Consider the following 14,073-nt stretch of genomic DNA (forward strand, 5'->3'; position numbering starts at 1 on the left):
AGCCCCTGACAACCTGCTAGTACACTCCACAATGATGTTCTCAAGCTATTAGCACATGTAATTAGAATGTTTAATAATTTAACATTCGCACTAATTTAACAGTTGTGTTAATGTGCAAATGTTGTTTTCTTGTTTATACAAAAGGATCTAGGAGGTGCTGAGGAGAGGGAGAAGCTCTCCCCTTGTAAGCCCAATTCACGTGATATAGAATTATACTTTTCCAATAGAAGTCTCAGCATGTATATTTTGGGGGCGAACCTCCAATCTCTTTAGATCCCTCTCTTGACTCAATCCTGGATCATCTCGATTTCTCCAGAGAAATCATGTCAAAAGAAGAAAGCATCTTTCTGTGATTAGAATTACAATCATATTCATTAGAATAGACGATATCCCTCAGTAGAATTTTATAAAATATATTTTAAAGTCGTGACATTCTACAAATCTAGTGGCACATGAGTAAACCTATAAAATCCGTACGAATATTAACATAAACATTACTCGAGCAATCTTTTTAATTAATTTCACCTGAAGCTTTCACGCGCTTAGAAAAATTTCCCCGTTAAAGTCCTGTAGATCTCGATGAGTGGAGATATAATCATCTATCAAACCTCTGCTTGAGTACTCTCAATCTCCTTTAGCTCGAGTGAAGATTATTATTGACTAGTTTCTTTATAAAAACTTTGCATAAGTCAAGATTATCTATGCCCATCATAGTTTCCTATGAATTTGAAAATCGAGATCACAAGACAGCTGAACTGTTAATTGAAACTAGACTTATGGTGTGACACCAAGTATCCTTAAGTATCCTTGTGTCCTCAAGTATATCCCGTCATTAGTTGATTATGGAATCAATTTTTCCCGTCATGAGTTGATTATGGAATAAATTCTGTTCTATTACTGTTTAGTAACATTATCTTTTACGTTTTTTTCAGCTCTGTTATTCAATTCGCACACTTGACCCCACTTTCTTGCCACCTTGGCTCACGCTCAAGTCACGTAAGTTTTGAATTATCCTAAAATTATCAAATTATGATTCCGCAACTGATAATTTTTCATTCATTTCGCATTCTCTTCTCTTTATTTTGGTACAATTCAACTTACTCCATTATTAATCCTATTCAATCAAGTTTCTATCTACTAATGCTCATATTAATGCTCATATCTACTAATGGTCAATTCGCACACTTGACCCTACTTTCTTCCCACCTTGGCTCACGCTCAAGTCACGTAAGTTTTGAATTATCCTAAAATGATCAAATTACGATTCTATTGTAACTGATAATTTTTCATTCATTTCGCATTCTCTTCTCTTTATTTTGGTACAATTCAAATTACTCCATTATGAATCCAATTCAATCAAGTTTCTATCTACTAATGTCATATTAAGTTTAACGCCAAACTAGTTTACATGAGGATATGGTTGCATCTATGATAATGCTTTACATTCAAGCTCATGAATCACCGTTTGAGGGTGTCTGTGTGCACACAGCGGTCTGGCGTTTCGAGTTCCAGCAGTAATAGAAGGGTATAGATAATCTCGTATATTATTTAATCCAGTATATCATTTATATCCTACTGAAACCTTTTTGACTGCTGACCGTTCTCTGTGTGCACTGTGCACACCCCGTGAACTCGGATGCTTGGTGCATAAGGCCCTCAGTATCACCCATATGCAGAAATAATGATGCAATTATTGTTGTTACTACAGTTCGACCCCAATAACACGTATCTCGAGGAACCAAGAAAAAAGCGTGGAGTTGCTCCTTTGTAACTTAATACCATCTGTCACAACTTTATTGGGTATCGAGAATCGAGTAATAGAACTGAGTCGGATACCGTAATAATTATTCTATCAACTTCTCTTTCGCCTGAGAGAGAATGTTCTGTTATCAAAAACCTCACTATAGTAAGGTCCATGTTATGATGGCAGTGGAGGAAGATAGGAGAACAGTGTTGCCGATTCTCTGCCTTGCCACTACCTTCTATAGGGGATAGCTAATACCGGTTATCCAATTTAATATTAACACTTCATTATTTTTTAAAATAATCAACTATAATGTAAACCATCAATCAACTATATAGTTTATAAAGTAAACAATAATCAACTATAAGTATTCGTCAAGAAAATATGTTTTTCAATGGTAAAATGAAAAACTTTTATAATTGAGATGAAATATTTGTTAATTTATTATATTTCTGCATTGTTAAAAACAATCTGGCAACGTTGCAGTGCTAGAAAGGATAGCGCTATCTGCTTTGTTGAATGATAGACAAGGATAGCAACACCAATGTTATTCAAATATTGCCATTTTAACGTGTACGTACCTCACTATAGAATCAAGTTATAACATAGTACAGGTGATCAATATACTGTACCTGAGTGGGAATATGTCAATCATGGATTGATAATTGGATGCTCTACCATCAGGAATGATTTTCTCTAGCTTTAGAAAGTGGGAAATTGGGATGTTTCTTTTAGTTGAGTAGTTAGCCACCAACACATTTATGCATTTTGAATCTTACACCTTTTTCTGTGTTGTCTGATGGTGATAATGATGCTGATGAAACAGTCTGGTTACGTGTTATTCCACTTGTCACGAACAAACACTACTTGAGTAGTTGTCCCACTTTTTGTTTCTATCCAAAGCTAGTTGTTTGCCTGGGACGCTGCACTCAATTAAAAGGTGTTTACTGCCAGAATTTCACTCGGAAGAAGAAGTCACGTCCACAGCCTGGCTCAGTTTAGATTTCTACTGGTGGCATCTAGGGCAGGCAGGCACTGTTTTGTTTCAAGCAAGCATTTTTAAGTGCTCACGTTTATTGGAACTTTATGGTCGCACCCAAGAAATAGAGGATGCACTTTTATAATCAAATGTATAACATTCCTCAATTATCAAACTAGTTCACTTTCTTTCTAAGTAATTGACACATGAAATCTGTTGAGCATTATCAATAAATTAAATTTAGACATATTCATGACCGCAAGCATGTGTGTGTTTTCTGTTGTTTTATAGATGCTATCAGTCTCCTTACCTTAGAAAGACATATTTCCAGTCAGGATAGTGTTGAAAGTAGGCCTACTGTAATAATGATTTTCAACATTTCCCATAATATAATTTGATAATTTGTTGTGATCTAATTTTTTACTATCAATTTTACTTTCGAGAAAATATTTTACAATCTCGGGTGCTTAAACTTACCATTGTTCGCCTTTTGTGAGAGAATTCGAGCAGAAAAATATACGATGATAACAAGGTTGATAAGTCAACCTAAGAAAAGTTCTTATACTTTGCGATGATACCACGTTCATGACAATAATAAAAATCCTATAAATCCTTTTTCCTTATTGGTGAATCCTTAATTAAAGCTGATCACGGGAATAAAATTTTTATTGTTTTATAAAAGAGAACTGTTCATTAGAGGCTGCAATCAATTAAAACCACAAGTGTATAGTTTTTATGGTGAATGGACACTCCCAAAATAACATAACACAGTTTTCTAGTATCGTGGTCTCAGAAACCCATAAGACTTGCTCTACTAATCTGTAATATTATTAATTTCTTTAGTAGCTTCATCCATATTTTCAAGATACCAAGTTAGTGTCCTTCCATAAGCACTAATTGACAGAAATTTAATTCCATGAAGCTGCTAAACTTCTGCTAACTGAAAGCAGCAGGCAGATAATCTGTGAAGCAGAGGAGACACAGATTCGTGCTTTATCGTATTTTTACACGATAGCAAATCCTTTCTCTTAAAAAGGAGGACGCCTCTGTTCTATTCCTGGGTATCAGTAAAACTCTTTTCAGGTTTTTTATTTCTTTCTACCGTTATAATATAATCACAGCCGACAGAGTTCCTTTCCCTGTTCCGTTTATAGAGTATTTAGCTGAGTGCCATTTACATTTTACTTGAGAGAAAGCCTTGCAAAACTGTTGCCGTTTGTGCGTTATCAATTACTAAGAAATAACCTTCTCCTATGGAATGCGAATAGTTTTACTCATTCACTAAAAATAATTTTAATATAATGAACTCTTGATGAATTGTTCAAGTGTTGGCTAATTATAATGTGTTCTAAATTCCTTTCAAAGTTACAATTTTCACTGTTTCTTGATAACATAATTGGTATTCATTCGAAATGGCAGCCTCTGTTGGAATAATAACGGAAGCTATTTAGAAATATATGAAAAATACAGGATTGAGTCAATTTTTTTGCATTTGTGGGATCCTTGGAAATGAATGTATAAATTCTCTACTTGTCACAAATTTATGTATTACATTAGATTTTCCAATACTTTACACCTTCTACTATGATATTACAATGGAATATTTTTAATATACCATAGATTCTTTCTCCTTATTGGTGAATCCTTGATATTAAAACTGATCACGGGAATAATATTTTTATTGTTTCATAAAAGAGAATTGTTTCATCAAACTTCTTACATTTATTAAAAATAATGACATTTGATCCAAGGTTTGAATTCCATGTATAAGTTAATACTAAAACCGAGTATACTAATTGTTTGAAGGGCATTTTCTAATCCTAAATTCATACCATTATCCACGTACAAAAAATTATTATCAAATACATATCTTGAAATAATTGTGAATTTATAAAATATTTGACAATTAGCAAGTGAATATTATTGTGAGCCTTATTACAGCTTTTCAGGACTCTGTTGCTCGATATGTTTACATTTTCAATTTGTTATAATCATTGAATTATTCTATTTAGTATAGAAGCGTAGATTCCTGATGAACTTTCAATTCTATTAGAAAAATTTAAAGCTTAATTTGGTAATTGGTATTTTGACTATAGGCCTACTTGCTACTTGGATAACTGTTATGAACTTATGAAGCCGTTGATTGAAATAACCAATATAATAGCTTAATTTATATAGGCAATACATACTTCATCGACTTACATCAACATGACTGTTTGATATCATTATTGAAATACTTGAATTTGATTACATTGTTTGAAGGGTGTATTATGTATTTAGTTGAATCCAATAAATTCATTTCCCATTATTGAACCATTCCTCAAAAAATGAGCTCTTGAAAAATTATTATTAAAAAAAAACCGTGAAGACAGAGGTTTTAGATTAGAGAGATCAATCGGTTGTGATTGTCTTATCTTCACGACAACAACTTCTCAACTGGAGCAGAATCGAGCACAGTTTTGCCAAAGCTGCTCCACATAATGATGTAAGGTTTCCCACAGTGGAGCTGGCTCAACTATTCGATTTCATCACAGAACTCAGTTATCATCACTGATATTACAGAGTAGGTGACGCATCCCAGATCTGAATTATGATATGGATCTTGTCAAACTAGATTGTGCCAATGAGAGCGTTGAACACGTGGTGTGAGAACCAAGTCGGGTTGCTCTTACAACTTTGCCCGCTACTACCACACCTCTAAATAGTCAGCTACATTGATAGGGTGAGTACTATGTTGTAGTATGTAGCTCAGCGGAGGTTCTGGGTGCCTGGTTTCCTTGTGGAGAGGGGAAGGGGACTAGTTGTCTGTCGGTTAGTAGGCAAGCCGCCGACAACTAGTGAAGCCTTGCATATCGATTGTGACCGGTCGAATCGCCCGCGGCTCCCCGATACACGCACCCCCCTCTCCCACTCCATCTCTCTCACTCCCGTCCCCCAAAAGACCTGTGTTCATTAACCCCTTTCCTCCCGAAAAGAACTGTTATCTTAGCAGTTTCGCAACACGTTCATAGACGACCCATATTTATTTCACTTTGCATGTTTCATTTTTTGTGTTGTTTTTTGCACGAACCCGGCCTGGGTCTGAGCCAGGAAGGTAGGTACCCTGGTGGCGGCGGCGGCGACGTTTCAGAACCGGATGCCTGGTTTGGTCCCTCCGGCTGTTACCTCACGCCCCGCCCCTTACGCCACATGTGAACCATCAAGGTATCGCTATCATTTTATTGTAGTTAAGTACTACAATAGTAGTAAACATAATATACATATTGGTATTGTTTTATTCTAAAAGATTGATTTATTCTATGGTAGTACTTGTATAGGAATATCCTTGTAGGTATTATGGTAATAATATTGCAGGAGGGTATGATTGGAGACGCACAAGGATTACGGATCCGGCATAAGTCTCCTCCAGAACCCGGAAATCATGAGATTATCGACTGCTCTAGATATTTTATTGTAGCTAAGTACTATAACAGTAGTACTTGGATAGGATAAATCTACCTAGTAGTATGGTAAGAGTATTGCATTATACATGATTACGGATCCGCGAAATGTCTTCTCCGGAATCCGGGAATCATGAGATTATCGACTACTGGTTCGGAACCCAACTGGAACTGCAAATTCACTCATCTCTCATCATTATCCATCTCATTACCGACACACAAGCCTGGAGATCATGTGGGCATCATCCTCACCCTCAGCAAGTTATTCAAAAGAGCGCATCCTATTTCTGGCTATGAGGAATGTTGTTGAGATATATTCTTATACTCTGCAAGAGTATTATAGCATTGTGATTCCAGAGCTGTTAATCGGTTTAAGAATAAAAAAAATTGAGTATAGAATAAATTTGATCTGCCTGCTCAAATACTGAGAAATGTCAACGAAGCTTCAGTAAATAAATAAGACTCCTAGGCCCGGTTGCAAAAAAGCCTGTTCAATTTTAACCGTGATTAAATGTCACGAAAACCAATCCGAGTAGGCTTCCCTTCATAAAATCTGTCTCTGAATGGTTCTCCTAGAATTTAATCATGATTAAAATCAACAGGCTTTTGTGCAACCCGGCACTAGAATTTCAGAAAATAAAAAAACATTCTGAGTCTGAAAAGGACAGTACCCAAGCAAGAAGTAACTGAATTAGTTACCGAATCAGTTGTAATCAGTCACAACAGAATTAGGCAAGAGATGGGCAACTTGTGATGAGAACATTATTTATGCCTAGAGCATAGCATTTCTTTATCGTCTGTCTATCTAATGTCCTATTCATCATTTTTTGAATAAGATCTCACATCACACCGAATCATTTAGGCTCCCAACATCATATTAAAAAGCAGTTCCATTGCAATAATTAAGAACGACTAGCTAGTTGATAGTTTGGCCTAGCTCGTGTTCAATAAAAACAGAGGAAATATTATGTATTTACTATGTTTGACGAAAAAAAAATGATAGGGCGGCTAGTGGGCTGATAGGTTATAGGTAATGTGATGGCTAGTGATGCTAATGTTGAGGATTGTGTGAAAATGGGCAACAGGAGAGAAGGGTCGGTGTGATTGTGCCAGTGTCAGTATGCAGTATCATTATCAGTGTCAGTGCAGTATGCAGTAACAATATTAGAATCAGTGTCAGTATGCAGTATCATTATCAGTGTCAGTGCAGTATCATTATCAGTCAGTGCAGTATCAGTATGCAGTATCATTATCAGTATTCAGTGTCAGTATGCAGTATCAGTGTAGTATGCAGTATCAGTGTCAGTGCCCCAGTGATCAGCCGCACTGGGTCACGGCCACGGCCGCCGGCTCGACATCCAAATCCAAATTCCGCAGCTCTCTCACTCATACTCTCTCTCTCTCTCTCTCCTTCCTCTCTGCCCAATCGGTGGCATCGTTTCACTCGTCAATCCACTTGCAATTTAAGCGAGGAATTTGCGACTGGATGATGATTATGATAATAGCAGTGTGGTGAGCACTGAATCAATTCATCATCATTTTTTTTCAAGCGAAAAACGGCCCACTTTGAAGTGGTAACAATGTCAATGAGAATCTATAGTCTATCATACTGTAATATGTACTACTTTTCCTACTGAAGTTCTAATTAATTATGAATTGTATTAAAAATTAAATGATAATAATCATTTTACTGACGCTGAGTTGCAATAACAGGGTTCTATCCAATGTACCTAGAATACAAATGTATTCTAGGTACCTTGGTTCAATCCACATGAATCAGCTGTTCATACCTGCTCATCATTGTGCTGAATCCGGATGTGATTGATCTCTCTTGAATCAACTATTCGTGGAAAGGATCGGAATACCTATGTATCATGACACTTGTAGATATAATATGTTATATAAGGCTGGGCGTACACCGGTTAGACAATACTAGTCACGTTTAGTCACAATACATCACATAGTTGCTTATGAAGACATGTCTAATTGCAATGACTAATCAGTGTGAGTTGCGTCATAAGCAACTATGTGAAGTATTGTGACTAAACGTGTCTGTTCAAGTCTTGTCTTGTCTTGACCAACTGGTGTGCGTCTAGCCTTAACACATCAGATAACATCAGTACCTATCTATACAGATTCCAACATCCTATCACTGTGTCTTATTACTGTAATCATGAAGTCCACGCTTTCTACTCTTTAATATGTCCACTGTAAGACTGCAACAATCAATTCATTCCAATAAATAAAAGCATCTCACTTCTCTATGGACCATGTGATTTCCAATTAAACCAGCTAAATCTCAGGAAGAATGAGGTAACATTTTGTGAAATCAGTCCTATGCTACGAATATCAGGATCCTTAGAACCTGACATATTTTCATGACAACAGTGCTGCAGATCTGGAGAACGATAGAATTTATTCAAGTCATCATATTATATATTTTTTCAACTTTTTCTCTATTTTGTGGATCATGTTCTTTCTTATTCGTGAACTTTTTATTTTTACTCTGCGCTGTTTCTGCTCCTTAACTCTTATAGCATCTTACCAACTCCTGCTCCTTAAAACTCCTTTGAATGGACTCGTATTTGGCCTACCCAAGCAGTATCAGGCAATCTTTTTGTTGAATCACATTATACTATGGTTGAGAGAAAATATTGTTATTAGATCGTTGTTTGGTATGCAACTTTACTTTTTCGTCTCTTGTTATTATGGTTAACTGTTAATCGATAGGATATTCCTGCATCCTTGTTTATGAGTTTATGTACATTATATATAGTTTCTCAAGAATAGTCTATTACAAATTCAAACTACAGTAACTTAATAGTTTTATGTACAGTATATACGAAATAATAGACTATTATAGCCTAAAATCCTTACCATATAAGTAAAATTGAATTTCAGTTTTTGATTATTTTATTCCCTTGAATAGTTTACTTTATATTTTTATTTACATTAAATGATTTCCAGGTTGAATAATGACCATCCTTACACAATAGACGCACACCCACAAAAAATGTAAAAATGCAAATTTAGATCCCCCTCATAAATCCTGAGAATTAAAAAAAAGTCGTCAGTTGTCATTTCAGAGTTAAAACACTGTAGCTGACCATTTTTGCCCCCGACAAGACTTTCAAATTCAAAGGAGGATTCCCCCTTGGGCACCCCTGCTTCAATTTCAATTGGCTATAAGCTGGAGTCTAAATTAGCATGAATATTATAATGTACATTAATAATGAAATTGGGACTATTCCAATTATTTTTGTGGCTGTTAAATCTTTATAGAGGAATAATTATTGTCTTCATCCTCTTCAGACTACTGACTAATTTATTTGGCGAATGCAGTTATTTTTAATTGACTTTCACTGGACGTCTGAGAAACTCACGAAACGGCATTGATTCGAAAACTGCAATAGATAGGATTTCCGTTTTGGAACGGAAAGAATTGGCCTAACGTGATAGAGGAAGTTGAATGCACTAATAGGATAGAAAAAGTAGAATATCAAATAGCCGTGAAAGGAGAAGTAGTGACCTCGAAACGATAGGAATTCATTTGTGATAAACAGTCCAGAACAAATCTGATAAAAACGTCCACATTCATGAGCGAACAGAGAAAGTAAGATGTTAGCAATGCGAGCAAGTGCAGTTGATTGGCTCCACAAAACTAATTATTCATGCTAGGTAGATCCAATTGTCCATCAGTATCTCGTGAAAATTAAATTAAATATCAAAACATATTTTGTGCGATATCCGTTCCACTTCTTGTGATTGATTTCAGTTTTCTAATATAAATTCAAAATCATTCACTCCATTCAAATGTCCTTTTATTACCGAAGCACCATCATTTACGCCTGACCGAAGCATTTCTCAATATTCAAGTCATTTTCATCCAAGAAGTGTAATTTTTGAGCATGGAGCTTTTGCAGAAAGCTAATTGAGTTCAACAAATCCTGAATACGTTCAAACATTCTTGATTTGCTTGTACATCTGATACAGACAGAAATTTGTTCATTTTTTGTGATTTCTCGGGCTTCAGCAACAATTAGAGAAAACCCCATCGGTCTCTCCATAGACATCATCAAAACATTTTCAAACTATTACATCAGAAATTTGAAGGAACTCATTTTGAAATTTTTGACATATTAGCTTCATTAGGAGACTAGCAGGTAACCCAAGCTTCGCAAGGGTCTATTTTAAAACTTGACAAACTGAAAACTTGACGTAATGAAATTTTGAAGAATTGAGAATCCCCGGTTAATTAAGAATCTATATGCAAAATTTCAAGTTAATTAGTCCAGTAGTTCAGACGTGATAATGCGTCAAACATATTTTCTTATCACGTACGTGTATAAGCCAGTTCTTTACTTTATTATAGAATAGATCACCAAATAAGAATTTATCATTAGAATAAACATTTCAGTAACTGTACCAACTCTACGAAGTTCCCTTCAATTTTACTTTCAAATTCTTCAGCTTTTTTCCATAAAGGACGCATCTTTTTTCCCAAAGATAAGAGATTAGCAACCTTGTGTGGAGAGCCCAGCCATGTAGGAGTCGTTCGACATTGTCGTGCGTCCCCGGAATAGCCACACTCTCAACATAGGATCCATACACATTACACTGCCTAGAGATCCCAAAGAGTAAGGCTGAGTTTTTTGAGAGAAATTTGCTCCTGTCTACTCATAGTATACCCTATCTACCTATACCCTATCAAGAGTACAGACAGTCTGCACCCTTCCATCTTAATAAGTGGTTTGAAATGAGCTATAACTTTTATTTGAAACATTTTTTCATAAAACCATTTAAACTATTTCTCGGAAAAATGTTAGCATTCGAGGATAACAATTTTCTCACCTTATTTAGTAACAACTGCTGAACGCTAATATTTTGCTAAAAAGCTTAAGACAACAATATTGTAGGGTATTCTTTTGTAAATACAATGGAATCATATTCAGATCCATAACTGAAGAGCTGAGATATCAACTACCTAAGAAATTCTTGCAGAGTGAAACTTTGACGGGGTATTCTTCACCAGGGGTAACCTTTGGGGAAGCAAGAGGAGTATGGGCCAGGACCTTGACATAATAGTTATCAAAGGGGGAAATTGGCCTGATCCGAATCTGTTCTTAGTTGACTGGACTATTATTTGTTCAACATTTAGTTCCAGTAGTGTTGAAAATATTGATTAATACTGTATTTGACTATTTTCCACTGTTTGGAGCTAGCTCGTCGTACTTTGTATTGTTATAGTGTGATTCACACTGTTACAATGTTTTGTATTGTCTTAGTACGAATTTACTAGGGTAGTTTTTTTCAACCTCCGATTGGCCATGAATGAAAGACGAATGAATGCGCGTGGCCGGATTGTCGATTCCGGAAGTCACTTCAACTTATCGTCAATTTTTCGACACCATCCACGCACAAATACATCACTCATAATGTTTTCTGCGTCAATTTGAATCATTCTTCTTCGTTAGATTTGTGCTAAATTATTGTCTTTTGCTCGCAAAAACGAGTAACGCTACGCAACTAGCACTCAGCGGTAGACTCAAGTGTGAGGAGCCCAAGTTTCTGGGTCTATAATCTACAATAATTGACGATCTTGCCGCACTGATTACAGGATGATAAGCTGTTCATTTCTGAGAAAATCGCCCCTACCGCTTTTGTGTGTCTTATGATATGTGATCGGAGGTTGAAAAATTGGTAGTAGATGGTACCATAAAGTAAGTAAATATTATTTAAAATGTATGAATTCAGGGCTACTTTCTTGTATTTATAAAATAGAATTATAGTACTCTTTAAAATTAATAAAGATAGGGTAGATAGAGTTGATAGATAGGAGCAGCTGCTAAAATAATTTACTTGAAGATTTTATTTAAAATAACAAAACTATTAGTAAACATTTATTTTTATAACCTGACGATGGTGTGATCACCGAAAATAGTAGTTACGTTACAATTTGTATTCTTGTTTTTTAATATTTTATTAATTTTAAAGGGTACTATAATTCTAAGAATTGAACGCCTCACCACTAAACTTCCAGTCATCAACTACTAAATGCCTGACAACAGTCGTCTTCACAATGAACTGTATTAAAGGTTGAGGTTGAGGATATGAGGGAAACAAAGAATACAACACATGTCGTCGTCTACTATCCTTATAGTGATTTGATAGGATACGGTAGTAGGGCTAGTGCAGTTGTTGCAATTGAATCGCCTTATTGGGGAGAACTCCTGGCTGGAAACGGTGCAGCTATAGAACGGGTCACAGACGGACTGCTGTTTCTCACAATTTAACACCAATCCACACATGCTCGCATTTTACATCAACTCAATCAAATTATCGAGCACGTCATTCACGATAAGGAAATATTTCTATTGAAATATAATTATTCATGATATGGAATAACATGAGAAGATTCGGAATAGAAAAATAGAATCATTCAACCATTATGGTGTGTTTACTTTACATCAGTTCAATTTATATTATTATTAGTTTTTATGCAAGTCTGCTGAGCTAGAAATTGATTTCTGTTGTCCAGTGTCTACTCATTTCCCTCACTCAATTGAATGCTGGATCGAAGGATAAAATTCTAATTTGAAGTGGTGAGCAGTTATTTTTCTGATCAGCCATTCACGATTAACTGAATGCATGGATTCCTGAAGAATGTAAGATATGCCTATAAATACTTTATTAGCCGTTGCACCCTTCGGGGAGTGCGTCGTACAAGCCCAATGACCGGCTGCTAGCCGGGGACGGGCTAGGTCTCGCCCTGTCTGCTCTCATAGTGCTACAGTCTGGTGCAAACATTGGTTGCCTACAATTTTATTCCTAAGATTGCTCAAATCGATATGTATGTTTTTCAGTGGTTCGGAGCGCACCTTACGCTGTATACAAAACTACGAATTATAGAGGTCGAAAAAAGCCAGCGCATCTATTTTACTACGAACTATCGAGCATACCGAAATACATTGCTCTACTACGAATTATAGATGTTTTTTCAAGGGACCAAGCATCCCCTACGAATTATAGAGGTCCGAATTATCGAGGTTTTACTGTATATGGTATATACACATAAGTGTATTTATCAAGAAAGGCAGTATGACGCGTATCAGTAAATTAATTTTGTGGTGTAAAAAATCAATTTGTACTAATAAGAAATAATAATCATCTGAAACAAACTTTTAGAACTACTCTACTTTCACTCAATTCCGTTATTGACTGAGAAATGCGTTTCAAAATAATTACCACAGATTATGGAATATGATTACACGGCCTCATGATTTTGAAAGAGAACCAACATTCTCTTTATGACCCATTAATTAGGTTGGACAAGAATGATACTCATTAGTGAACTTCTGTTTTCTCTATATTTAATACATGTATTAGATTCTTAGCCTCAACCTCCAGCAACTTATCAATTCTAAAGATAAGACTTATCAAGTAATGGAGCTTGACAAGTGACTGATATCTGAAACATTACAATCGACCTACTTATGGTTCAGTTAGGCTAATGCATTAGTTTGTACTATAATAATTAATTGAAAATCCAAATTAATAATCCGTTTATCTTTAGGATGTCGATTATTTAGAGAAAAAACGTTGAATGACTAATTTTATTGTTTGATGTTTTTCAGATAGAATCCTGGTTGAGCTACGGAATGCTGCCTCGCTGGTTCTTCCTGCTACTGTGTCTACTCGCTAACGGGGTAGGTCACCTATAGTATATTATCAAAAAATATTCTGTGTATGAACGAGGGGTGAGGAGTTCAGGTATTCGTTTGTATAATTTACTGCGAGTTCGGTAAAAATGTTGGTTTTCAATTGAAAAAAAATGTACTGTGCATATATATACTTACTCTGTTCAGGAGTTCAGAGACCACTATGAACCTCGAGATGGTAGATAATAGAAT

The 14,073-nt window shown here is 35.7% G+C and overlaps 1 protein-coding gene across 4 annotated transcripts in view; it reads left to right on the forward strand.

Annotated features, from left to right (window-relative positions):
- Positions 1-14,073, forward strand: part of LOC111060077 — a 48,937-nt gene that overhangs the window by 25,355 nt on the left and 9,509 nt on the right. Inside the window, exons 1-3 of one of the 4 annotated variants that reach the window (XM_039431240.1) lie at positions 938-975; positions 1,217-1,227; positions 13,798-13,869. In XM_039431240.1, the coding sequence (XP_039287174.1) occupies positions 13,822-13,869 (48 nt within the window). In that variant the 5' untranslated portion in view covers positions 938-975; positions 1,217-1,227; positions 13,798-13,821. Of the gene's footprint in view, positions 1-932; positions 997-1,216; positions 1,228-13,797; positions 13,870-14,073 lie in introns of those variants that run through there. The other 3 variants (XM_039431219.1, XM_039431233.1, XM_039431227.1) reach the window with 3 other exon arrangements.

This window comes from Nilaparvata lugens, chromosome 1 (genome assembly GCF_014356525.2).
Source record: "Nilaparvata lugens isolate BPH chromosome 1, ASM1435652v1, whole genome shotgun sequence".
Classification (NCBI taxonomy): domain Eukaryota; kingdom Metazoa; phylum Arthropoda; class Insecta; order Hemiptera; family Delphacidae; genus Nilaparvata; species Nilaparvata lugens.